We start from the raw sequence: 27156 nt of genomic DNA, 5'->3' as shown, positions 1-27156 counted from the left end.
ACCCAGGGTGATGGTTAAAAGCAGGGGACACATTTCGTTGTGTCACCGTGCGCTGTGCTGCAGTGTTTCACAATGACCGTCGCTTCACCTTCACACGGTGCGTATTTGCGTAAAGTGGCGTTTGGCGCCGAGTTCTGCGCCATCGGACAGGAGGGGACTTGTATAAAGCGGACTGGAACGTGTTCCTGTGCTGGAGGGAACCTCTATTCAAAGCGGGGATTGGTCACGCTCGATCTCATTTGCATGCGGCTCAGTATAAAACCTCCCCGCCACCGCCGAGCTCTCGAGTTGCGTGGAATGATTCGCACAGACGCGCGCGCGCGCAGCCTCACACACGCACGCACGCACGCACGCGAGAGCGCGCATCGTTCATGCAGGCTTCGCAGAAACCCAGACGTTAAATTCTCGCCGAGAATAAAACTTGCTTGTGTGTTTATATATATATAATTTTAATATCTAGATATTTTGACGAGTTTTCGAGCTTCGTGACGCAGGATTTAACCATGACGGACACGCGCGGCGCGCACGGGACGATGCTGCTCTTCACCTTGCCGTGCGCCCTGCTTCTCCTGCCGGCCGCCACCGACGGCAGGACCGTGAAGTACCAGACGTACGAGGAGGACGCCCCGGCCACCGTGATCGGACACCTGGCCAAGGACGCGTCCGCCAAGGCGACCTTCCGGATGATGAAGCAGTTCAACTCCTCCTCCGTCCGGCTGCGGGAGAGCGACGGCCAGCTGACCATCGGCGAGCGCATCGACCGGGAGAAGATCTGCGGGCGCGCCGTCCAGTGCCTGGTCGCGTTCGACGTCGTCAGCTTCTCCAAAGAACAGTTCAGGCTGATCCACGTGGAGGTGGAGGTGAAGGACATCAACGACCACTCGCCCGAGTTCCCCAGGAAGGAGTCCACGCTCGAGATGTCCGAGAACACGGCGGTGGGCACGCGCGTCCCCCTGGACGTGGCCGTGGACGAGGACGTGGGCTCCAACTACATCCAGAGCTACCAGATCTCGGTCAACAGCCACTTCACCATCGACGTGCTGAGCCGGGCGGACGGGGTGAAGTACGCGGAGCTGGTGCTGATGAAGGAGCTGGACCGGGAGACGCAGGCGTCCTACGCGCTGGAGCTGGTGGCCACGGACGGCGGGACCCCGCCCCGCTCGGGATCCACCCGAGTCAGCGTCACGGTGAAGGACTACAACGACAACAGCCCGGCGTTCGAGCGCAGCAGCTACTCGGTGGAGCTGCCCGAGGACGCGCCGGTGGGGACCCTGCTGCTGGACCTGAACGCGGCGGACCCGGACGAGGGTCCGAACGGGGAGGTGGTGTACGGCTTCGGCGCGCAGGTGCCCTCGGAGATCCGGCAGCTGTTCAAAGTGGACCGCAGGTCCGGACGCGTCACCCTGGAGAGCCCGGTCGACTACGAGAGCAAGAAGACGTACGAGTTCGACGTGCAGGCGTCGGACCTGGGACCCGGCCCGAGCCCGACCTCCTGCAAGGTCGTCGTCCGCGTGCGGGACGTGAACGACAACGCGCCCGAGATCAGCATCACCCCCATGACCTCCATCACGGCGGGCATCGCCTACATCACCGAGGCGGCCGCCAAGGACAGCTTCGTGGCGCTCGTCAGCACCGCGGACCGAGACTCGGGCGCCAACGGCCGCGTCCGCTGCGCCCTGCACGGCCACGAGCACTTCCGGCTGCAGCAGGCGTACGAGGACAGTCACATGATCGTCACCACGGCGCCGCTGGACCGCGAGAGCATCGCCGAGTACAACCTGACGGTGGTGGCCGAGGACCTGGGCTCGCCGCCGTTCCGCGCCGTCACGCACTACACCATCCGGCTTAGCGACGAGAACGACAACGCGCCCGCCTTCGGCCAGGCGACGTACGACGTGGCGCTGGCGGAGAACAACGCGCCCGGCTCCCACATCGCCACCGTGGAGGCGCGGGACCCCGACTGGGCGCACAACGGCAAGGTCACCTACAGGCTCGCGGACGCCTACGTCATGGGCGCGCCGCTGGCGACCTTCGTGTCGCTGGACCCGGCCACCGGCGCGCTTTACGCGCTGCGCAGCTTCAACTACGAGGTCCTGAAGCGCCTCGAGCTGCGCGTGCACGCGAGCGACGGGGGCTCGCCGCCGCTCCACGGCAGCGCGAGCGTGCGCCTGACGATCGTGGACCAGAACGACAACGCGCCCGCCATCACGCAGCCGCTCCTCACCAACGGCAGCGCGGAGGTGACGCTGCCCAGGCGCGCGCCCGCGGGCTACGTCGTGACGCAGGTGGTGGCGCGCGACGCGGACGAGGGCGTCAACTCGGAGCTGTCGTACAAGATCACGGCGGGCGACGCGGCCGTCTTCTCCATCGACGCGGCCAGCGGGGAGGTGTACCTGAACCGCGAGCTCGGCCACGACGCGGACGGCGACCTGAGCGTCACGGTGGCCGTGGGCGACAACGGCAGGCCCTCCCTGACCTCCACGGCCACCATCCACTTCGCCGTGGTCGCGGGGGCGCCCCCCGGCGGCCGCGCCGTCTCCACGCACCACGCCGAGTGGGACCTGTCCGTCGTCATCATCTGCGTCCTGGCGGGAAGCTGCACCCTCCTGCTGCTCGCCATCATCCTCATCGCGACCACGTGCAACCGGCGCAAGAGCAAGAAGCCCGACGCCCACGGGGGGTCCCTGCAGACGGCCGGCGAGACGTGCTCCATTTCCACGCAGGACGGGGCCGACGCCACGTGCCACGTCTACGAGCCGCCGAGCAAGATCCGCGGAGCCAAGATCGAGGTACATTTACAGCATTTATCAGACTCCCTTATCCAGGGCGACTTACAATCAGTAGTTACAGGGACAGTCCCCCCCTGGAGACACTCAGGGTTAAGTGTCTTGCTCAGGGACACAATGGTAGTAAGGGGGATTTGAACCTGGGTCTTCTGGTATATAGGCCACTACCAGCCAGGTACGTCTGTGTGAATAGAAGCCGCGACGTGTGATTAACCGTGATTTACTCTGCAGGGGTACTCCACGCTGCCCGGGTACGGGAAAGAGGGGGTGCGGCCCGTCACCGTGTGGAAAGGCAACTCGTTCACCACGATCTGCGCCCGGGACCCGCAGTTCAGCGGGAAGGACAGCGGCAAAGGGGACAGCGACTTCAACGACAGCGACTCGGACACCAGCGGCGACGGCGTGAAGAAGGACGTCGCGCAGAACGGTAAGTGTCGCGCCACGTCGCATCGCGTCACGGACGCGCTCCCGGCCGCCTTGCGCGTCACTTCACCCGCCGATTTACTTTCTCCTCCAGGACTGTGGGCCTGCACCAGCGAATGCAAGATCCTCGGCCACTCTGACCGCTGCTGGAGCCCCACGGCGGTGAGGGCGCACGCCGTGGGTCCGACCCACGCCCACTCCAACGCCCACCACCAGCAGCAGCAGCAGCAGCACCTCTCCACCTTCTCCAGCACGGCGTCGCTGCCGCGGGAGAACTACTACCAGGCGCACATCCCCAAGACCGTGGGGCTGCAGAGCGTGTACGAGAAGGTGCTGCACCGCGAGTACGACTACATGCTGGTGTCCCCGCCGCGTGACGTCAGCATCCCCGTGTACGCGCCGGGCGCGGGCGACGACGTGTAGCCCTGCGTCGACCGCCACCGTGTACATAGGAAGTCCGTCTTTGTAAATACAGAGTTTTATTTTTATACGATGGAAATGAAGAGATTAAAAAAGTGCGCTGCTTTATTTTAAAGGCATGTTTTAATATTTAAATAAATCACCCTGAATTTAAGTTTATGTATAAAAAGTTGTTCGAAGTCTATTTGAATGCCAGACGTTTGCTCAACTTTCTATCATTATATTGGAAATAAAACATGAACACGGTGCGACTGTGTGGTGACGTCATTGTCCTCGAGTCTTCCACGTCCGGACAGCAGGGGGCGCTTTTAGCGCACCTACACACCAACCCACCCCTCTGGTACCCCTCTACAGGTCACTGTTGTTCCAGAACAGGGAAGGAATTCAGTTCAAAATCCAGCACATGCAGCAGATACTCGACGAGTGTGAACGTGGCCAGTTTTATTGCTTTTTTTTTTTTTTTTTAAATAAAGACCATTAAAAAACGAACGAAGCTTTTAAAGTGACAAACTTTGTGTTGATGTAATCACGAAAACTCTGAATTAAAAATGGTTGGAAAAGAAGGATTAACAAACATTGATTAACAAACATGTAATTCCTTTAGAACTCCAGACCAATAAGACTTATGTTGCTAATAAAGTTCCGTAGATATTCCATCAGTAACGGACATTTCCAAGATCAATAATGTTAAGACAGGACGTTTCACCTACTTGATGTCTATTTAATGCTTTTTAGTTGTGTCCTCTCCAAAAAAAAAATCGACGTTCTAAATGGCCCTAGCGTTGGGAATGGCATGTGTGTAGATACGAGAAGACCCCCCCCCCCCCCCCAGTCATTTAAACCAGGTCTGCATTTCAGCAAACAGGCCAGCATCGTCACCCGAGTGTGAAAGAATTTCTGGGTTCCTGGAGGGAAATCAAGACCACTGCAGACTGCCCTTTGTCGAAAATCCGTCCCAGCCAGCCTGCCGCTGGAACGTGTCAAAAACCGTAATCCTGATGGGATTTCCATGCTCGCCACGTGCATCTGAAGTGGAAATGAACGTCAAGCAGCCAACAGCAGGCTGAGATCACAGCAAAAATGGACGGAAGCAGGCCGACAGTCTGAAACGTCGGGGAATATTCTTTATTTGGCACCCAGGATGCTGGTTCCAGATACGCCATTAATTGTACAGTACGGGCCAAAAGCCTGGACACACCTTCTCATTCAATGTGTTTTCTTTATTTCCATGACCATTTATGTTGGTAGATTCTCACTGAAGGCATCAAAGCTATGAATGAACACATGTAGTTATGTACTTATCAAAAAAAACTGAAATAACTGAAGATGTTTTATATTCTAGTTTCTTCAAAATATCCGCCCTTTGCTCTGATTACTGCTTTGCACACTCTTGGCATTCTCTCGATGAGCTTCAAGAGGTCGTCACCTGAAATGGTTTTCCAACAGTCTTGAAGGAGTTCCCAGAGGTGTTTAGCACTTGTTGGCCCCTTTACCTTCACTCTGCGGTCCAGCTCACACCAAACCATCTCGATTGGGTTCAGGTTCGGTGACTGTGGAGGTCAGGTCTCCACTTTTTGTTAAGTACATAACTCCACATGTGTTTATTCATAGTTTTGATGCCTTCAGTGAGAATCTACCAACGTAAATGGTCATGAAAATAAAGAAAACACATTGAATGAGAAGGTGTGTCGAACCTGTACTGGTGTGTGTATACCTGTACTGGTGTGTGTATACCTGTGTATACTTGTACTGGTGTGTGTATACCTGTGTATATCTGTACTGGTGTGTGTATACCTGTGTATACTTGTACTGGTGTGTGTATACCTGTGTATACTTGTACTGGTGTGTGTATACCTGTGTATATCTGTACTGGTGTGTGTATACCTGTGTATATCTGTACTGGTGTGTGTATACCTGTGTATACTTGTACTGGTGTGTGTATACCTGTGTATGTGTGTACTGGTGTGTGTATACCTGTGTATACTTGTACTGGTGTGTGTATACCTGTGTATATCTGTACTGGTGTGTGTATACCTGTGTATACTTGTACTGGTGTGTGTATACCTGTGTATATCTGTACTGGTGTGTGTATACCTGTGTATACTTGTACTGGTGTGTGTATACCTGTGTATATCTGTACTGGTGTGTGTATACCTGTGTATACTTGTACTGGTGTGTGTATACCTGTGTATACTTGTACTGGTGTGTGTATACCTGTATATACTTGTACTGGTGTGTGTATACCTGTGTATATCTGTACTGGTGTGTGTATACCTGTGTATACTTGTACTGGTGTGTGTATACCTGTGTATACTTGTACAGGTGTGTGTATACCTGTGTATACTTGTACTGGTGTGTGTATACCTGTGTATACTTGTACTGGTGTGTGTATACCTGTGTATACTTGTACTGGTGTGTGTATACCTGTGTATACTTATACTGGTGTGTGTGTACCTGTGTATACTTGTACTGGTGTGTGTGTGTATACTTGTACTGGTGTGTGTGTACCTAGAATAATTTCAGCAGCAGAGCTGATTAGGCCAGAATTGGCTCCCTCGCTGCATGCAGCAGGCTGGAGCCTCCAGAACGAAGTGGGTGTGGTCCTGAGGCTGAAAGGAGAGGAAGAATCTTCTCCTCCACCACCCCTCCCTCGCCAGGCCGGACAGTGGGGGTCTCTAACCCAACTTTCCACGCAGCAGCAGCAGCAGCAGCAGCATTCGGGCCGTTCCAGGCATGGCAGCGACGTCGGAGAAAGTGCCCATCGCGCTGGCCGGACCGGAGGACTCTCCGCGGTCCGCGTCCCCTGTAAGTACGCCGACGTGTGCGAGGCGTTTTGAACGGGAGGAGAGCGGGACTGAAGGGAGTGTGACCCTCCGCAGGAGCCCGCGGGGTGCCAGGCGGCCGGAGCGGGGCGCCTGCTGAGGGTCGCGGCCGCGGTCCTGGTCGCCGGAGCGGCGCTGCTGCTGTTCGGGGCCGCCGGGGCGTTTACTTCTGGAACGTGGACGACGAGCACGTAAGGGCCCAGATCTCAGCTCTACTGGCTCCTTCTTTATAAATGTCGGTGTTTAAATTTCACTCGAACCGTGGTCCGTCCGTGGCGTGGGCTCTCCGGCGCCCCCTACTGGTGCAGTGCGGTGAGCAGCGTTTTGGTTTTTCTCGCCAGGTCTACAACGTCCACTACAGCATGAGCATCAATGGGAAGGTGGAGGAAGGCTCGATGGAGATCGACCCGGGAAATAACCTGGAGCGGTTCCGGACCGGGAGCGGAAACGACGAGGCCGTGGAGGTCCACGACTTCCACATTGTACGTCAAGGTCCTAAATGATGACCAGCGGACGACCATAGTAGCAGTTTCCATCAGGAGTACACGCTTAGCAGCGTTCCGTAGTTTTAAATCCGTCGTCTGTCTTCTGGTTCTCCGCCTGTTCACTAGTCATCTCTACGTAAAGAACACCAGCATCTCGCACAAAACGAACACGTTCATGCATCGGCGACCTTTTTCTCAACAGGGCATCACCGCCATCCGCTTTTCTGGCGGAGAGAAGTGCTACATCAAGACTCAGGCCAAGGGTCACCTCCCCGAAATCGATGGTCTTAACAAGGACTCGCTGACCTTCGACCTGGTAGGTGCAGCATCACGCACAAGGTACGTGGCGAGCTGGGGGCGCGGTCGCACCACAGCCGCCGCCCACTCCGCTTCCCCCGGTCCCCAGATCAGGCCCCAGACGCGCTCCTTCGGCAAATGGCGGCGTGAATATTCATGTGTTGCGAGCTGCAGCGAGCAGATAAGGGTGGTGCTGTCGGTGGCGTGTGTGAAACGGATGAATGCTCTCATTGTGAGGGGAGCGGAGAGGTTTCCTTCCATTACCTGCAGCGGGGTGCATGAAGCACTGATCTCCTGACAGGCTCCGCGAGAGGTCCCGCATTACCCGCAGAAAGCGTGGAACGTGTGACGTGTAACATTTGGTGGCTCTTCCAGGAAGACGAGATCATGCCGGCCAAGTTCGAGGAGGAGTCCCTGATCTGGGTGGCGTCTGAGCAGCCCCTGAAGGACAACAGCTTCCTGAGCGCGAAGATCCTGGACCTCTGCGGAGACCTGCCCATCTTCTGGCTGCGTCCCATCTACCCCAATGGTACCGATCTCTTTCCTGAGCCCTTCGCTGAAGAGTGTTAGCCAGGGTGTCCAATTACCGGTTCAAACCCCGCCCGTTCACATCCAGTTAGTGCCATTCTTCCCTGTAAGCACACACTTAACCCCCGCCGCTCCGGGGGTCCGACCCTGTAATTACGGAGTGAATAAAAGCATCAGCAGAATGAATGAAGGCCCAAAAGAAAGTTTCCGAGAGAACCAAACGAGGGATCTCAATGACGGATCTTTTAAAGCACTTATGGAAGTAAGAGCGTCTGCCAAATGCTGTGAATGTACTGATGCGCTTTAATCTCTAATGGAGGTGGACAGAAGAAAAAGAGGGCCGTGCCCCGGGCCAGGAGACAGGCCACACGGCCCAGGAACGAGGAGGAAGAAACTCCATTCAACCCCGAGAACCCGTACCACGTAAGTCGGTTCTAGCCCGCGGCCAAAAGGGCGATAATATAAATTACTCAACATACTGGAGCTGTTATGCAGAGCGGCTTGTTAAATCCGAGCAGGCATTAACGTGCACAGAAACACGTTTAAAAAATAAATAAATAAGTAAATAAATATGCGCATGTGCTGTCGCCACCTCGACTCGTCCGTTCCCTCCTGAATGTATTCGCATGATCAGGTTGTTTGTTTTCTCATCCATTTCCTTTCAATGCATGAATAGTTAATCACCTCATAAATACATTAATTGTGTGCCGAACATTGCAGCCAGAAATAGGCAGCAGAGCTCCGATGCTGGAATGAATTTATCTAGGCAGCAGATATTAAAAACAAAAAAAACAACACAAAGAAAGATAACATTAAATAGTAATATAGAAAATATTAGTAAGATATCAACTTTTTTGTAAGATATCAACCCATTTAATGCCTTTTTCCATGGAAAAAAACATTTCTAAATGCCCCTACTTGGCCGTGTATCTACATGCATTAGTGATTCTCCCTGTTCCAGACTCAGACACACCAGGCAGCTGTGGGACAAGTGGCAGATGTGGGGTCAGACCTAGAGGCCATACTGGTCACCCCACTTCTATTCTCACAGACCCTTTTCAGTACACCCCTTATTCACCCTCCCAGGCTTTGTGTTTGCTCCCCCTCCCCGCCACTGCTTTTCCCAAAATCCCCCATCTCTTCCCAAAGCTCCCAATCCCTTCTTAATCCTCAAGCCCCTGCCCTCAGTAAAAGAAAACTAGGGCACACATTTGCTTAGATATCTTAAGTCTATAACAGACTCCCAAAAGGAAGAATGGAACCAGCAAAATATGCAAAATAGCTGAAATGGCTCAATACCAATAATAATAATAGCTTTTTTTTTTCTTTTTTTTTTATCTCACAGCGCGGCTTGGAGGGTGAAGAGGGCACCATGACCTTCGACCCCATGCTGGACCACCAGGGCATTTGCTGCACAGAGTGCCGGAGGAGCTACACCCAGTGCCAGCGCATCTGCGAGCCCCTGGGCGGGTACGAGCCGTGGCCATACCATTACCAGGGCTGCAGGGTGGCGTGCCGCGTCATCATGCCCTGTAACTGGTGGGTGGCGCGCATCCTGGGCCTCGTCTGAAGCCGGGGGACGCCATGACGGAGATGTCTTCTTCTGACCGACGCCCGTTTACAGGCTGATCGGGGTCATCATGAGATGGAAGTTTATTTATATTAATCAGGATTGTCCATGTCTAGACTGTTTTACTGAAATCGACATGTAAACAGATTTCAATTTTTTTATTCTATCCATATTGCAAGGTAACAATCCTTTGATTTTTCCTGATGTAAATACGTTTGGAACTACATTGCATTTTAGTGTAGGATGCATTTGAAATATATTAAATATCCTTTTAACAGTTGTTTTAATTGCAATAAATGTCTGATCACCAAATTTTCAGATTTTAACAGGATGAATTATACGTACATAACGGTTTCTTGCTCGATAGTTGGAGACAAAAGGAGCCCACTGTAGTTTAAATGGGAGCTCTTTGGGGGTTAATTTAGCAGAGTCTCTTTATGACGAGATCCTACCCATAATGCACACTGCCCTAGCTCCTTTTGATGTTGGAGATGAGCTTTAAGCGGGGGAGAAAAGATGGTTAAAACTAACCCGGGCCACAAAACCTCTCTTTTGATCAGGCCTCCAGATGAAATTCTGCACTTAACCTACTATCAAAGGCTCCTCTGAACTGTTTTCTGGCAAATTCTCCTGAATGTTTACGCGATGTCTGACAGCAGGGAAAAAAAAAAGAAAAGAAAAATGCACCTGATCTGAAAGCTTGGCTCAATGTGACACTTCTGCTTCAGTATAATTATTTGCAGTCTGAATATGAACTCATGAAATTCATATCAAAGATAAATGCAGGTACAGGTTCTTAAGCTTTTTAACACTTAAAAGCAACGTCACGTGTGCGGTTTTGGTAGCTATTTGCATGGAATTTATGATTGTTCATGTAATTAATAAGTAAACACCAGCCAAAGATGGTGACAGAAAAATTTATTTACACACTGTTCAGTTCATATATTGGAGATTGCATTAAGTACATTGTAAAAATGTGTACATTTACTCCTGAAGGGGAAAAAAATGGATGAATGGATACCAAAAAAGGGTTTTCTGGAAAAACAAACAGAAAACCTTCTGGAATTGTATGCTGGATTTCTATATTCACTCAGACGGTGGTCAAAACGTGTAGAGGAGAAAAGCATGTGGAAGAAGAAGAAGGGGGGGAAAAAAAAAAAAAAAAAAAAAAAAGTGTTTTTTGGAGAACCTTTATAAGGCAGGAAGAGTGAATGGGCCACAGGATTGTGGGCGGGGCCCTCAATACTTCTTCCACTCTACATCCTCCGGCGGGTTCATCTCGACCGTCCGCTTGCCCACGTCTGTCCAGTTGGTGCTGAGTACTGTACCACCTGACTCCGTCTGAAAGAATGATGAAGAAATAAAAGATGTATGGTAACGAACAGAGACGAGGGATGTATAGGAAACACCAGATCTTTCAAAATCACACACCATTTCTTCTTTCAAACTATTGATCTATTGGCTATATTAGGCCCTAGTTATTCACCTGAGATAATATAATATTTTATTAATATGTTGTAGCAATTTTGATGCACTTAATAAGAGCCATAACTTGCTGGTCAATAAAGAAAAGAAAGACTATATAAAAGTTTTGTTCCTATTAGCCCTCTGGACCAAAAACAAACCACAAAGCGAAAATCGATTTTTGTGTAACGTAACACCACACGATCTACAGTGGTTAATAAATACCTACTCTACATACATGGCATAGAGGTGTCATAGGGTGGTAGTAGCCTAGTGGGTAACACACTCGCCTATGAACCAGAAGACCCGGGTTCGAATCCCACTTACTGCCATTGTGTCCCTGAGCAAGACACTTAACCCTAAGTTGCTCCAGGGAGACTGTCCCTGTAACTACTGATTGTAAGTCGCTCTGGATAAGGGCGTCTGATAAATGTTGTAAATGTAACAAACTATCAAAGTAAGCTAATGAAAACTCTATGGAGTTATACCGGTCCGAAATCGGTCATAATTATTCGAAAAAAAAAAAAAAAAAAAAAAGTCCCTTCATTTCATCTGCAAAAGGCCAGAACATGTGGTCCATATTCTAGTCCAGGTTCATAAAATTTTTATGGCTTGGTCTGGAGGGTAACGTTGCAACGTTTTTTTCAAATGACAACACAACTTCATTGAAATTGTAGACACATGAAGGAGCAATGTCGGCCACTCAAAAGCCAACGTCTGATCAATTAGGAGAGATGAGATTCTCTTACGAAAGACTTGTTCATGGCACGCTTGACCTCGTCAGAGCCGTCGGAGTAGATTTGTTGGAACAGCTTGTTGAGCGCGGCGTCGCCCTCCAGATTTTCTTTCTTTTCCTCCTCTTTGATTTCGCCCACCACCTTGTCCCAGTTACGTGTGTAGTGAGACGATGATGGGTACGAATCTGGAACAGAGGTGCGATATTAATTCGAAAATTCAATGACTTGAGATATGCTGTCTTAGTGTATTTAAGCAATGATTCATGAGAGAGTGCGCTATATTGCATCATCATTGTGCAACTCTTAATATTTACTAATGATTTTTTTTTTTTTTAGAATTCATAGTCGGTGTTTGCTATTGTCACGTGCAGTGAATCGTTAATCGAAATTCCTGAAATAAAGCGCAGATTGTGTGCATGTTCGGCACTGGTTTTCAAATTAAAATGCAGGTTAAAACCGCGGCACCAGCAGCGGTAAACATGTGATTTACATAGTGGCCAATGTTCAACGCGAGGCATTAATACGCGCGACATTCCACCGCGCGGTTAGTGGCGGCACGATCGCTGGAGCCTCGCCGAGCGCGGCGCTGAGGCCAGAGATGAGATTACCAGGCTTTCAAACTGCACTTAACAGGCTGCCCTTCCTCACAGTGTGACAAAGCGTGACACGCTTGTCAGCTTTTAAGCGGAGTAACGTGTGCACGAGTCGGGCGGCGCTGGCTGAGACTGACTCTGAGTGAAGTGCTTGACGTCGGGCAGCACGCCCTCCCCTTCCAGCTTCTCCCACCGGATGGCCTCCGTCTTCTTCATCTTAATCTCAATCTGGAGGGAGAGAAAGAGAAGATGAACCCTTCTGACACGAGAATCGCGGGACACGAAAGTGCTCTCCAAAAAAGTGGGGGGGTGCACAGGTGTCGGCGCCATTAAGGAACATTTCTGCCTGGCTTCCTGATGCGGAATCTTTCATTCATGAGCGATGCCCACAACTGGGAGCCGATCCCAGGGATCATCGCTGCGAAAACGAGTTGGCGCATTTGCATGCATGAACGCAACTGCGGCCTTTTGACCTTTTAGGTCAGGTGCTCTGGCTTCATCCCAGGCCTAAACGAAATTAACAGCGGACCAGGGGCTCCGGAGTAATTATTCCGCTCGGCGGTGCCTGGGTGACTACAGAGGCGCGGCTGTCAACTGGCATGCAGCCTGAGGAGAGGATGAGGAGCTCAGCTGCAGCATCTCTGCTAAAGTGGGTGAAAAAGGAGAGAGAGAAATCGTTTTTTTGTGGCAGCAGTGGCGGCGCACGAGGCGTCCGTCAGTGCTGATAGGCTGTCGAGTCTCCACCCCCACCCCCATACCCGATTCTCCCTCTCTATCTTCTTCTCTTTCCGTGGGCTATACAACATTCATCTGCCTCCAACATCTGCTGTGGCTGCCTTTAAAGCACATGACAGGCATGGGACAACTGGGGAGCTTTCCTGACGGGCTTCCGTTCTGACGCCTGACAGTGCCATTAGGACCCTGGGGTGCCACATAAACCCACCGAGCTGCCAAAGAAGAGGAGGAGTAGGAGGAAGAAGCCCAAGAAGAAAGCTACCGCTGTCACCATCACATTTATTAGTTGCTGCTGACTTACTGTGCAGCGGCTTCTTACTAATAAATAAATGAAAATGTGCAAATAAATAAATTCCGGCCCCATGCGCGATAGTGGTTGTTCTGCGGATTATGAGCCCGGCATTAAGGGGAATAAATAAATCAGGCGGCGGTGACAGGCGTGGAAATTGGAAAGGCGTCTCGGGCCACTCGTTTAGTTGCGAGGGGAAATGACTCGGCGGCGGCGGTGTCCTTGTGTCGTGGCGGATCCGGCAGCCGGTAATTGCTTCGCCGTCATCCTGGCATCCCGGCGGGCATGCCTGGTGGGGTCAGCTGCCACTCTCGGCAGCACGCACGGACCTGGCACTTTCTGAGGAGGTTAAGTGGGTCACGGAATGGGGCAAGTTTGTCAACTTCCTGAAAAGATGCCACCAGGGTGTTAAAAGCTTTACGGGACAAAGGCTGATTTGTTTACATCCTGGTCCCAAGACAACGGCGGCACGAGGAAATTACACCCACAAACTTCTGGCAGCGAGAGAGAAAGTGAGCATGGTGGCATGAACAGCATTAAGTGAGAATTGGTCTGGAACCTCAGAATGCAGGAGCTGCTCTGACAAAACTGTTCAACTCTCCATGATTTGGGGTGAAACACCTCGCTGTCAGCACGAACACGGAGTCCGTCTGCAGAGCCTGGTGCTCCTGAGGAACCCTGTGGACCGATGAACAAACGGGGCTTTGTGAAGGTGCAAGCTCAGCCACCCGGAGAAGACGGGGAAAGGGGGGGGGGGGGGGGGGGGGGGGGGGTTGGCGGAGCTGGGTAAGGAGAGGACCTGAGCTCTCCCCTCCCCCACCAACCCCACCCAGTCAGACCCTCAAATAGACGCCTTGTCAGGTTCCCCTACACATACACCCGTGGAATGCTGGGTGGTTGGGAACGTGGTCTCCCGAATTCCAGACGCAGGCATACTGCTCCGGCAATTTAATGAGATTTCACAGCGCTTGAAAACACTCAAACATTTCTTGCAAAATTCTAAAAATACGCTCTAAATAATATCAACTCTAAACCAGTGGTCATATTGCTCCTAATTATAATGACAGACATGTCGCGGTCATGGAACCTGCGCCTGGTAAAATGATATGAGTCATAACGGGTAATTACTCAAGAAACAAGTGTCTATATATAGAGACACATATATAGACACTTGTATATATAAAACCAATCAAAACGGTATAATATTTGATTGATACCACAGTTCCACATCGGCTGATTAGGCGGACTCTGCTTCCTTGGCAACAAGTGTGGATATTTTTGGCCCAGAAGCACGTTAATTTCTTGTCTAAAACGAAACGGCCGGCTTCCAGACGGCAGCGGGCCGCGTTTTAATGTAAAAACGGCGCCCCTGAAATATGGCTCTGCTTTTTCTTACGCGCTGAATTATTTAGAGGCAGGTGTTCTGAAACTGTTTAACATTTAAAACGTCCAACCTGGTTAAAATGAGTGTCTAATAAAATATGGCTGAGGAGAGAGGGGGTGGGAGGAAGAAGGGGGGAAGCGGGTGGCGTGTCGCACTACAGGGTCAGTTCAGGGAACGAACTCATCTGCTGCACGTACCCTCCTCCACCGTTACCTGCCCTCCCCCAAGGACGGCGCGGGAGAGGTGGACCGAAAGCTACACCGCGGCCCCGCCCCAGTGCCCACCGAAACACGGAAAGGCTTTTTACGAGCTGCCTGCTCATTAAGTTTCATTCGAGTCCCTGCCCGCTCTGCCGTCTCCGAGCCGATTCAGACAATCTCATCAATTTAAGACGAGCGTGCTTCCGACGGGACCCTGGCCGCGTGACATGCTGCCCAAAAACGCTGGCAAAGTTGCCGCTGGTCTCTTTTATGAGCGGGCGGCCAGGCTCCGGCGCTCCTTATTTCGCTCATTAATTCCCAGATTGAAAACGGTGAAATGCCCCTCATTAGCAGCCAATGAACCCTGCCTGTGACGACCCGCCCTGCTGAGAGGCAATTAAATCCTCAAATGCAACTCGTTAGCATCAGAGTAGCCAGGCGCTAATGGCCTGTAAGTGTGCGTAAGTGCAAACACAAAGTCACGATCGTGTCTTCCTGTTTCTCCTTTTTGGAAAGTCTGTCATGGGGGCAAACTTCAAATGAGAAGTGATCACATGAACAAAGGCGATTGGACGCGCACGAGTGCGGCACGCGGAATTGTTCTTAACGGGACGGAAAGCCCGTATTAAAAGTTAGAACATCCTCCAGAGGCCCGGGAGCTGAGATAAAAAAAAAAGAAAAAAAAAAGAGCAATGTGAATTTTAAACATGTGGAGTGTCGCCGCATCGGCACCCAGATTTACTGCCGAGTCAGGAGGGGGGGTGGCAGTGAGGAGAAGCAGGGTGATGAACCTCGCTGTGTGCAGCTACAGTATCGAACAGTCACCGCACAGGACCTACATTGTGTACACAGCGTGTTGTTTAATGTCACCAAATTTGGTTTATGCTTGAATATGAATGGGTCAAATAGTGCAATTACCAAATTCCTTATTATATATTGGAACAGAACAGCACGTCTCGGTTGAGACGGCGTGAGTATGGAACTGACCTTGGTGGAGAGGATCCTGTAGGTGCTCTGTTCCGGGACTACAGGGTGCAGGAGATGGAGTTTGAGGCAGTTGTCTTCTCCAGATGGAAGCTTTAAAGCCACCATAAACTGTCCAAAATACAAAGCAGAGGGCATTCATGCAGACGAATTGGTTCGTTTCAGTGCAGAGAATCTAAACCGCCATCTGCAAAGTCAGTTTTTTCTGTATTTTTAAATAAATTCAATTGAAAGCTTGTCTCTTCTACAGATTCTGGCGGAGGTGGGCTGAGGGCCGGTAGCTGCAAGCTATGTTTGCCAGAGCCTGCGGCTGTGTTTACTGTCCCCAAGCGTGGCGCAGGGGGGCTGCTGCCAGCTAAGGAGCCCCATGGCGAGAGCGGAGGGGGAACTCTGCTCTGCCTTATCCGATCTCCCTGGCAGCTAATAACGGGGAGGAAGGCGTGGGCCGCTGGGGACCCGGTGCGGCCCCTTCATTACCGCTGACGGGCCCCAGCGTGGGATCGGCACAAGCCCGCGGGCAGATCCCCCAGATAAACAGCATTCATATTTCATCTCATCTCCATCTCATTTGAAACCAAATGGTAACACAAAACTCACAATTTCACTAATTAATTTATAGAGCAGATCAAACAGTGGCCTACACTTTGATTCCTTTTTTGTTGTTTGGGGGGGGGGGGGGGGGGGGGGGGGTAGGGTAGGAAGAGGTGAAAGGAAGCGATGAATGGGAGGTGGTGGATGGGTTCTGTTATTTTCAGTCCTTTAAAGCTGCTGCCCCCTCATCTGCACCGCCCTTTTATCATACGCAGTGCGTATCAGGCACGCGTAATGCCAGCACCGTGGCGTCTTGTGGTGCATTAGCGGCTGTCACTGCCAGTGAAATGCCAGTCTTGATTCATCCGAGGGTGCGCTCAGACCAAAACGCTCATGGCCTGCCACCTCGCAGTTTAAAAAAAATATTAAAATCTGCTGTTTGTAGGCACAGATGGAAAACGCTTCAAAGAAATATATTACATATAGCCAATATTCATAAGCACTTTGAATATGTTAATTTAAAGTGAATTGAAAGTGATGTGTAAGCACAAGAATCATGCACGTTCAAAATCAATGTATATAAAAAAAATGCAATAGTTTTTAAACATAAGACCTCCCTTCAAAAAGTCTAATTATTTTCATATTTAAAAATAATTTCACTCTGAGTTGGCCGTGTCACAAGTTCAACACTTGTAAAGTAAGTAAACCTACTCACAGACTAAAAGCATATTTAGTCTAGTATCAGAAAAGTGACCCTTTATGTTGTAAGGAGTCATTATTAATGTCACCTAGTAATAATTATGAAATTACCTGCTGTGTTCCAGATGTAGATGACTGTAAATGTACATACATTCTTTTCTGTACATTTTCAAAGTTGCATAAAATCCTTTTAATGCACATTATTAAGACTAGGTGATGAGCAAAAAAAAACTTCTAAAAGATTAAAAAAATATATATATGGTGAAGCAGAATCCAAGTAAAGGCAGTCTTGCTCCCATAATGAGTTTTAAAAACGTGTTTACCTCTTTCTCCTCAAACTTGACACGGACGTCCTCATCCCTGGCATTTTTTACCATGATTGTAACAATGACCTGTGACTCCGTCTGATACCAATCATGCCTGAAGGGACAGAGATGATCTGTGGTCATGGCTTATAGTAAAAATAGACATTTCTCCAGCAATACCATTTTACATCCCATTTTTTGTTGCGTTAGGACACCATAAATAAGTTTGAACAAACAGACAGAGCAGATGCTTTGCTCTGAGCCAAGGCTTTTTTCCAACAATAACTCAGTGAAGAAGCCAGCAGCACGATAAAGAGGACGTTGGAGCGAGAGTTTATGCAGGGACTCTAAACTGGAGCACAAATTTGGATGCACTGCGGCTCCACCAGCCTTTGTTCAGGAGCTTTCCTTTTCGAATTCAAGGCACACAAACACTCTTAAGCCAGACGCTGCGTCTGCAGCATGCAGCACTGTAGGGCGCAAAGCTCGGGACAGCAGCACTGCAGTACTTACTTGACATGCGGAGTTGGCGTCTGCTGTGAGGGAAAAAGAATTTTGAAGAGAAAAACGTTACTTTATGACCATGAAAGGCACAAAAAACAAAAACACTCCCAAAAACAAGTACTGTGTCAGTAAAAAGGTTAAAATGCACTTTAGACAAGCTGCAGCACGATCAAACACTGCAAGGAGTTTGGGAACAATACTGAGATCAACAGCGCCCCCAGGTGGACATGGCCACTAGTAAGTAAGAGAGCTTGTCTTAATCATGCTTAAAATGCATTAGACATGGACTTGCACATTCTTGGCATAATTATTCCGGCACATATTTTAATCATGTATCACCACGTTTCCTGAAATGCACTGGGGGAAAACATCAGCAATGTAAACAGCTTTTTTTAATGGGTGACAATTTGAATTTATTTAGCTCTGCATAATTTTCTCCAGCATGGAAGTTTTGCTTTTTTTTAACAGTTTAATTCAAAACATTCCTGTTCAGCAGAAGGAGCTGTATTCCAGTTCTGATGAGACCCTGGGATAGAGATATACCTCATGGGGACATTTTGCATTAAATGTGATAGTTAAAAAACAGATTAGAACATGTTTATTTTTTCTTGAAATAATAAAAGGTAACACCCTGGTTTATAATCCCATGCCATGTCCGGTAAAGAGAAATTAAATCTGGGCATCAGAACACTTAAGTGCATTCATGTATTAGGGTTGAGTGTCTAAATAATTGATTAAATAATGACCACTTCCATGATAATTAAAGCAACCTTTTTCTGTCATATAATGTTTTAAATAATGAATTAAAGATTAGTTAGTAAAATTGAGATAAATATACTGTATTGGGATACAACGATGTGCTCAAGATGCGATATGATTGCATTTTTTAAATAAAAAATTATTAATTGTATTTATACTAATTCCGCAAATGATCATTTATTTTCACGTATAAGTGGCTCTTAAAAAAAAAAAAAAAAAAAAAAAAAAAAAAGGCTCTTACCGTCTTTGTGCCTCCATTGTGTGCGTGTGCTGTTAAAACAGAGACATGAAGTCATTAGGAGTGAACCCTGCTGCCTCTATGTTAGTGAAAGTGTCAGAGGTCCCTGGTCATGAGGTGAAACAAGAGGAGAGGAAATGGTTATTTGGTGGAGACTGTTTCTGAATGCAGTTAAATTCAGCAAAAAAAAAAAAAAAGCTACCAGGAAGACAAGCTTACGCTGGCACACTGTTAGGCAAAGATAGTGTTCCGCACTACACTCTTCCCATTCCTCTACCCGCATTGACTACTGCACAAAGGGCTACAGGTCACAGTGAGATAAGGGCAAAGCAAAGCAAAGCAAAGCAAAGCAAATCAGCCCCCCCCCCCCCACACACACACACCCACAAAGCGGTTTATGGTTCCATAGTTCCATAGGTAAATTCTGCCTTTTCCTCTGGATTAAACTGTTATGTCTAATAAATAATTGAGTGTTTTTATAAACAGCACAAACAGCAGCTGCATTAATAGAGTCGAAAATGAGGTCGCAAAAAAAAAAAAAAAAAAAAAAGAAGCCGGGAAAGGGAATGAATAAATAAATAAAAATCCCCATACAGTATGCGTCTAGTTTTGATCTACACTGAGCAGTCACAAAAACAGTGGGAGCTGGCATACACAGCGTTGGTAAATAATGTCACTTTTAACATGAAAGGGATCTGATTCCTAAACAATAAGCACACTGCTAGCTAAAGCTGGAAGAGGGTCTCTGGTATAAGAACTTCACTGCAGATACATGGCAAATGCAGCGCCTAAAGATTTAATGGCTTTAAAGATAAAGGACACCTCCCAACCGGTTAACTGAACCTAACTATAGTTTTCATATTTAGTCATAACCAAAATGTAAACAGAGAATATTTTTTAAGCAGAGAATATTTGAGTGAGGGAGGAATTTAGTTGACCATACTGTCTGAACAGATTATGGTTACAGAGGCCTCCGCTCGACCAAAAAAATTACACAAATACATCACTTAAAATGTCATGGTCCCAAGCCTTTGAACAAATTGGAGAACTGGATGGCCTAATAAACAAATGATAATAAAAAAACTAATTACATTTGCCCCAGAAAAGAACAAATACATTTTCGAATGACAGCACATTTAGTGTGACCTATTTAAATGGTGTGATGTCCACTAAGAAGTGCGCAGGCAGTGTGCACTTTAAAAAAAATAAAGAAGAAAATAGCACAGATCAATGTACATATGCAATTATTACCATATAAAAGAAATTGATTCCCACCTGTTTATAGAGAAATAAGCAACCTGAAAACAATCATATGTATCCAGAGAAAACTGCTGTGACCGATCAGTTCCATGAGCTTATCATGGCCCACAATGATAATAGGAAATGTAGTGTCAATATTTTATATACTACACTAGATGTTTCTGAAAATGTGATTCAATACCAGTATTTAATGTCTTATTGTGGAGGGGAGACTTATTCGTTTACATTTTAAGGAAACACAAGACTGTTTTCTGTGCTTGAAAGACAATATAACAATTACACCAAATTATATTTATACTTATACACTAGTGCTGCACGATTAATCTAATCACAATCGTAATCGCGATTTCAATCTGTGCGATTACATGAATGCAAAAAGCTGCAATTTAAATGATTAGTACATGGATTGGATCGGATATGTTGCCGATCCATTCTCTCAAAGTTTGCGAGCTGACTGAAGTCTGACATCTCACGTCTCACATCTCAGTCAGATGTGACGTGTTTGGTTACATGACTTTCGATTCGGAGACATATGGTTAGACGCCGCATGACGCGCTGCATCGTACGTCAACATCGCCGCCATATTGCGAGAGGCTCTGCTGTGGCGTGAAGCATATACATGTCTATGGAGAGAAGTGCATAAAAATGCCTCACTCTTGTGCTGCTTGGGGCTGTACAAACCGCTGTACGCTCCAAACCAGATCCCGGGGGATTACATTTCATAGGTAAGGCTGGACAATTGTTTTGAATATATTTTGCCATTATAAAATCCCGTTTTTATTTATAAGTCTTGACCTTAGCTAAGCTAGGCTAAGATAGCAAAGCTATGCATTCCTGTGTTCAAGTCAGCCTCCAAACAACATTTTGGCTAAACGTAGGCATTAACTATTTAGACTGTTCTTAGCTGTTTAGTTAACTTTCCTCAAACTTTGAAGGTTTCCTAAAGAAATTCACCTCAGTTTACAAATCTTAACCTTAGCTAAGCTAGCAAAGCTATGCATCCCTGAGTTTAAGTCAGCCTCCAAACAACGTTTTGGTTAAACGTAAGAACTATAATACGGGATTTTATAATGGCCAAATATAATCAAAACAGTTGTTTAGCCTTACCAGGGTTTGTCGTTCGACAGTAATGTAAAAGAGTTTTTGTGATTATTTAATTTAGTAGAATATTGTATTTTGAAAGCACTGGGCATTTCAGGTTGTTATAAGTAGTTTGTATGTTTCACTTTGAAATTAAACATTTCACTATTAGTATGCGACTTTTCATTGATGTACAAGCAAGTGTCCTTTATCACATCGCAATCGTAATATTGATCTCAATAATCGCAATATGTCTTTTTCCCCAAATCGTGCAGCCCTATAATACAAAATGTTAAAATAACAAATATTTGTAAACAAGCTTTTTTGGTTACATGTCCAAAATGATAAGGATCCACCCAGATCATCTTGCATTTCAGCCCTGTTTTTACATTTTCAGTGCACTCTATAGGTACAGAATTGCAATATTCTAGTGGTGGGAATCAGAAAGGACCTCATGATACGATATTATCACGATACATGGGTCACAATACAATAATATCAATGTTGCAATACTGCAATACATACCGTACAGGCCAAAAGTTTGGATTCACCTTCTCATTCAATGTGTTTTCTTTATTTTCATGACCATTTACGTTGGTAGATTCTCACTGAAGGCATCAAAACTACGAATGAACGCATGTGGAGTTATGTACTTAAAAAAAAAAAGTGGAGACCTGGCCTCCACAGACACCGGACCTGAAGCCAATCGAGATGGTTTGGGGTGAGCTGGACCGCAGAGTGAAGGCAAAGGGGCCAACAAGTACTAAACACCTCTGGGAACTCCTTCAAGACTGTTGGAAAACCATTTCAGGTGACGACCTCTTGAAGCTCATCAAGAGAATGCCAAGACTGTGCAAAGCAGTAATCAGAGCAAAGGGCGGCTATTTTGAAGAAATTAGAATATAAAACATGTTTTCAGCTATTTCACCTTTTTTTGTTAAGTACATAACTTCACATGTGTTCATTCATAGTTTTGATGCCTTCAGTGAGAATCTACCAATGTAAATGGTCATGAAAATAAAGAAAACACATTGAATGAGAAGGTTTTGGTTTGTACTGTACATAGCGATATATTGTAATGCAAGATGCTGTGTATAATGTGGATTGATCACATTACATTAATAATTCAGAACTGAATTTGAACTATTATATTTGCATCTTTATTCTCTGAACTAGCGGACACTAAAAATGTGAAGATACAATGCATTTTTTATTGAAAATAAAGGATATTGAAAATAAAAAAATGAAATTCTCTAGTTAGTTATCTAAGCCTGGTGTGGCGCTTGTAGAGGACTGAGATTTAAACTCAACTTTTTTAGTGTATCACAACGCCGATCACTTCACTTCTCAGTTAACACAGTGCAAATGAAAGAAAATAAAACAGCAAATAAAACATTTTTTCCACCCAGTACAAGGTTGGCTGTAGTGTGGGGTTTGAAAAAGCTGCTTATTCTTCTGACCCTTCCCGGTAATCAGGTGCCTGATGGTAAATTTAGCGTGTGCTGTGTGTAGCTAAACTCAATGTGTGAGTAAAGCATTTACAATGTGGCATATCGGAAAGCTGTGCTGCAAGGGTGCTTTTTTCCTCCACTGCCCCTTTCAGCAGCTCTGCGATGTTACTCCCAATATGGTTCTCATAGAAAACCAGTAGCCAGTTGTTTTTTTTAATACAACTTGTGTAACTGCCTCGTACATCCTTGGCACTGTGCAGCTCCAGGGTGTTGACCATGTACCTGAACACTGCGTATTCAACAGTGTTATAGGGGAAGAAATCCTGACTAATAAAATGCACGAGCGATTCCTGCAGGATACGTATTTGTGTGAATAGGCTTTGGTTTATGCTGTACTGTATCCGGATGGTTCCTGCTCCAATGAGCTCATTAATTGGTTGTGTTGCCTGTATATTTCACAGAAATAGATTGCAAATTGGGTTTCCTTTATCCAAGTCCATACTGCCTGATTTATGTCTACATGTTGAAGAGGTTGCCATAATGACAATCGCTTGGTTTATAATGTTTTGCAATTTCACCCTTCATGAAATCCCAAATGGTGTTCAAGTACCAAGTCATACAGCGCCATCTACATGAGTGGAGGTGGTAGCCGCATGCTGACTCTTACGTCACTAAATAATACTGCTATACAGCACCACCAAATGGACAAGATACAATATCACCACTAGGAGTGTGTATTGGCAAGGATCTCACGATACGTATCAGATACACTGGTCACAATAATATCACGATATATTGCGATACTGTACATATTGCGATATTCTACAGTTCACTGAATGAAATGCCAGGCAGTAATTCAAAGTACCCAGCCACACAGCAACATCTACAGGAGTGGAGTTTGTAGCTGCATGCTCACTCATCTCAGATGACATGACTAAAGAAAATGCTTGAGAGCACCATCCGGTGGACTAAATTTGTATACAAAAATATTTATATTTGATGTCCCGATATCAATACAATATCTAACACCCACAATCAGCACATAAAATATTGTGATCTTATGCCCCCCACCTCTACGATATATTGTGATTTAATTGTATCATCACCACCCTCACGATACCACCACATAATAATTATACCTCATTGAAAAGTAGGTCTATATGTATTTCATGCTATTCCGTTCTCTCCTCTATCTTAATTTGGGATCCCGCCTCAATGCTTTTGTTTCTGTTCGTCAGTCAACGTGGCACAAATATTGTCTGCAGCAATTTGTGGAGCAGCACTGGGTACAGCGAAAGATTGATCTTCAGGCGGGCAAAGCAAAAGGTTTCAGAGGGCTGTGGCACTTGCCATGTTCACAAGTGGCTTAAACAGAGTGTGTTCACAGGATGTAGATTGTGCATGTAAAAAAAAAAAAAAAAAAAAAATTTGATTGATTTCTTAGATCGACATGCTGTTACCGATAACTGATAATTATTTTAATCAGTATTTGCTCGATATCTGATACACATATCGGATCGGTGCATCCCTAATTAAAAGCACTTTGGACTGGTGCAAAGAGCAGTGCTGCACACTAATCATGGGGATGGTTTAATAGTGTAAGGTCATAGGTTGCCAAAACTGTATCTGTATCTTGAAGAGATGTGTATGTGTATTTCTGTAGTTTTATCCAATTAAGTCATTAATATCCTTTGACAAACGCTTAGTGCATTGTTTTACCAATATTGGAATAGCAAATTACAAAATAACCAAGGTTTCATAAAAAAATAAATAATAAAAAAGTAAATACCAGTAGACATGCAAGAGGTTTAGTGAGAAAAAAAAAAAAAAAAAAAAAAAAGTAGTGCGTTTATATAAAACTTACTCTGTAACTTCTCCTCACAACGAGCAATCCATATTAAAGATGAATCTGAACCTGGCAAAAAAAATAAAAAATAAAAATCAGCACCAAAAACACTTAACACAAGTTAAAGCATTTAGGACAGAATGTAAGTACACTGTATACACTGGTCACCCATAACAATGACCTCTGAAACTTTATAATAATTTTCTGATAATTGAAATGATTTGCATATTCATGTGACTGTGTGTACACACACTCACTCACTGATTACATTTTACCACCATAATCATAATAAAGTAATAAAACGTGCCCTATAACACACGTAAACAAAATGCAAACACTTACTGTCAAGCTCGTGTCCAGCCAAGAGAGCCTCATGTGCTGCTGCAAAGTTGCTGAGATGGTATTCTGCGATTCTGCAAGGGAGAGGACAGGAAAGGGAAAAAACAGAGCATGTTTAACAACCCCTGCAACCTTACAGGACATACAGGAAGGAGGATCTGCAGGGCCTAATGTCTTAAAAGAACTTCTACACACCCGATTCTCAAATAAGCAAGGGCAAGTCCAGGCTGGAGCTGCTGGGCTTTTCTGGCATCATCAGCTGCAACTACATGGACACAAACAAGCTGTAGTTACCGCAATTGTAATTCTAGCAATTATTTAAAGGACACAAACTTAACACAAATTAGTAATACTGCCATGAAGAAGTAGGGCTGGGGAAAAAAAAATCTATTTTGTAGTTTAAAACGATTTTTATTTTGCAAACTCAAGTTTTTTGCCACAATAGTTTTTTCGTCCTTTTTTGTTACCGTAGCACGATATGAGCCAGCCCCCGCCCCGAGTAAACCGAGTCAAAACAACATGGCAGCATGTAGCAGAGAACTACTTCCAAAGAAAGGCATTCCGTCAAATTCCGTCATTTGGACTGTTTTGATGCAGCAGACGAAAAACAGACGAAGCCTTGCTGCAAAATATGTTTCAAGGCTGTTGCTACTGGAAGCAGCAGTACAACAAATCTTTTCCAGCACCTGAGGAATAAACATCCCGAAGAATGGGAGAGGTGCAGCCGGCTCCGTAGCGAAAACGGCTCCTCTAGCACACCTGCTAAAAAGCAAACTACACTTCCTGACAGCTTTACAAAGCGATTACAGAGGCGACCACGTTTTATATTGCCACAGACATGCTGCCAATTTACTCTGTCGAAAAGCGAGGCTTTAATCACATGCTGAAAGTATTAGATGCCCCCAAGATTAGATGTCCCCAGTCGCAAGTATTTCGCCGATGTCATTGTTGAATGACAGAGCCTCATTTACTTTTTGTTTTGGGATTCTATGCATTTTAACTCTTGAGGACAATCATAGCAATAAAGTTGCACTTTTGATACTCTATCTGATGTCTGCAGCCATTTTTTAAGTGCATTGGGGGAAAAAAAAAAATCAAAAATCGAATCGAAAATCAAAAATTTTTTTTTTTAGGCAAAATCGCCCAGCCCTATGAAGAAGATAAGATATACTATTGTTAGCTTTAGACAAGAGTAAGATGTTGCCCCTGTAGTCTCACCTTCATGTATATATACACACACACACACACACACACACACACACACGACACCATTTCCATTTCCTTTTGTGCAATCCATATCCATTCTGTACACACGTGCACATACATATATATATTCTATTATAAAAGCATATATAAATATATTTGTATACAGATATTTTAACCCACTCATCCACTTTTTCCCCCCAGACTATTTATTTGTATATTGAACTTTTTATATTATACAGTCAGCATATTATGTATGCTATAAATTTGTTTATTTGCTGCTCTTATCTTGTACAGTCAACTTTCTGCCGTGACAATGTGGATCTAATAATGGATCATCTTATCTTAAATAAAATGCATGTGAAGCTGCAGTTTGCCAGTCTCCTTGTTTCAGCAACATTTACTCACAACTGTAATTTTTGAGCAGAAGGTGGGCATAGGCTCGTTGGCAGAGCAGCTCTGCATCGTGCGATTCCTCCAAGGCCTCGTTCAGCTCCTGAAACCAAAGAACGTCGTCGTTCAAGTCACAGCCACAGCCTGCGAGGACGAGCTCCTCTTGCGAAGCGAAAACCATTTCCACCCCTCAAGTATAAACTGAGCAGGCACCGTATTAAAACGTGAAATTGGTGAATAGTGTGGTGACGCGATGCTAGTTTCAGCACAGTTTACGTACATACACACCCACAGACAGAGACAGACAGAGAGAAACCGGCAGGTGCAGCCGCGATGCGCGTCGTGTAACAGAAGCCGCCCTCACCTGAAGAGCTCTGCCGGGCTCCTCGTCTATCACTCCGTCCGGAAAGCACCTGCAACAGCGACACACGTCAGTCAACAACAGGCCGATCACTCACCGCGCGGCGCCCGCCAATTTGCTACGCACTCCAGCCTTTCGCCTGCCATGAGCGCCGCGGGCTCTCCCGTCACTTCCAGCCGCCGTCTAGAAGGTTCTGGGGGCGGGCGGCAGAGACGAGGCGCCGCCGACGGGAAGCGGGTGGAGAGGACATCCGTGAGTGTCCGTGCGCCGGCCAGCGCTAGCGCCATCTGGCGGCCTGGCGGACTACCACAAAAACGAGAGAGGCCTCCACAACAAAGGCGCCCTGTCTGTTAATGAGTGCCTGACGCACAGACATGTGACCAGGCAGAGGTGGACATGTCAGGGTCGCGTAGTAAAACCAGGCATTTTCTTTCGCTCGCTGCGTTTTGTACACCATGACGCAGTGAGAG

General features: G+C 46.8%; 3 protein-coding genes across 4 annotated transcripts; 2 read left to right on the top strand and 1 right to left on the bottom strand.

Moving 5' to 3' along the window:
• Positions 1-299: 299 nt before the first annotated feature.
• Positions 300-3858, top strand: LOC114790296 (protocadherin-8-like). Its single transcript, XM_028980242.1, has 3 exons — positions 300-2789; positions 3018-3213; positions 3304-3858. Exons 1-3 carry the CDS (start codon positions 504-506, stop codon positions 3630-3632), a joined length of 2811 nt encoding a protein of 936 aa, XP_028836075.1. The 5' UTR covers positions 300-503; the 3' UTR covers positions 3633-3858.
• A 2306-nt stretch (positions 3859-6164) lies between these two features.
• LOC114790813 (leukocyte cell-derived chemotaxin 1-like) lies at positions 6165-9643 on the top strand. The gene is given in 8 exon segments (XM_028981178.1): positions 6165-6421; positions 6490-6611; positions 6614-6642; positions 6793-6933; positions 7139-7252; positions 7609-7762; positions 8081-8184; positions 9107-9643. Coding segments are annotated over 8 exon segments (948 nt in total). The 5' UTR covers positions 6165-6362; the 3' UTR covers positions 9332-9643.
• A 591-nt stretch (positions 9644-10234) lies between these two features.
• On the bottom strand, positions 10235-26928 carry sugt1 (SGT1 homolog, MIS12 kinetochore complex assembly cochaperone). Of its 2 annotated transcripts, none has more exons than XM_028982006.1 (13): positions 26813-26928; positions 26690-26738; positions 26341-26428; positions 24925-24994; positions 24733-24803; positions 24409-24459; positions 18757-18785; positions 17766-17788; positions 17271-17367; positions 15721-15828; positions 12263-12353; positions 11545-11717; positions 10235-10672 (listed from the first exon to the last, which is right to left on the bottom strand). In XM_028982006.1, exons 1-13 carry the CDS (start codon positions 26830-26832, stop codon positions 10571-10573), a joined length of 972 nt encoding a protein of 323 aa, XP_028837839.1. In that variant the 5' UTR covers positions 26833-26928; the 3' UTR covers positions 10235-10570. The 2 variants fall into 2 exon arrangements, with proteins under 2 accessions (XP_028837839.1, XP_028837840.1); XM_028982007.1 differs by having other exon boundaries at positions 17766-17785.
• Positions 26929-27156: the final 228 nt, after the last annotated feature.

The sequence above is a fragment of the Denticeps clupeoides genome, chromosome 5 (assembly GCF_900700375.1).
Source record: "Denticeps clupeoides chromosome 5, fDenClu1.1, whole genome shotgun sequence".
In the NCBI taxonomy this organism is placed as follows: domain Eukaryota; kingdom Metazoa; phylum Chordata; class Actinopteri; order Clupeiformes; family Denticipitidae; genus Denticeps; species Denticeps clupeoides.
This window is presented reverse-complemented; position numbering and strand designations above follow the sequence as displayed.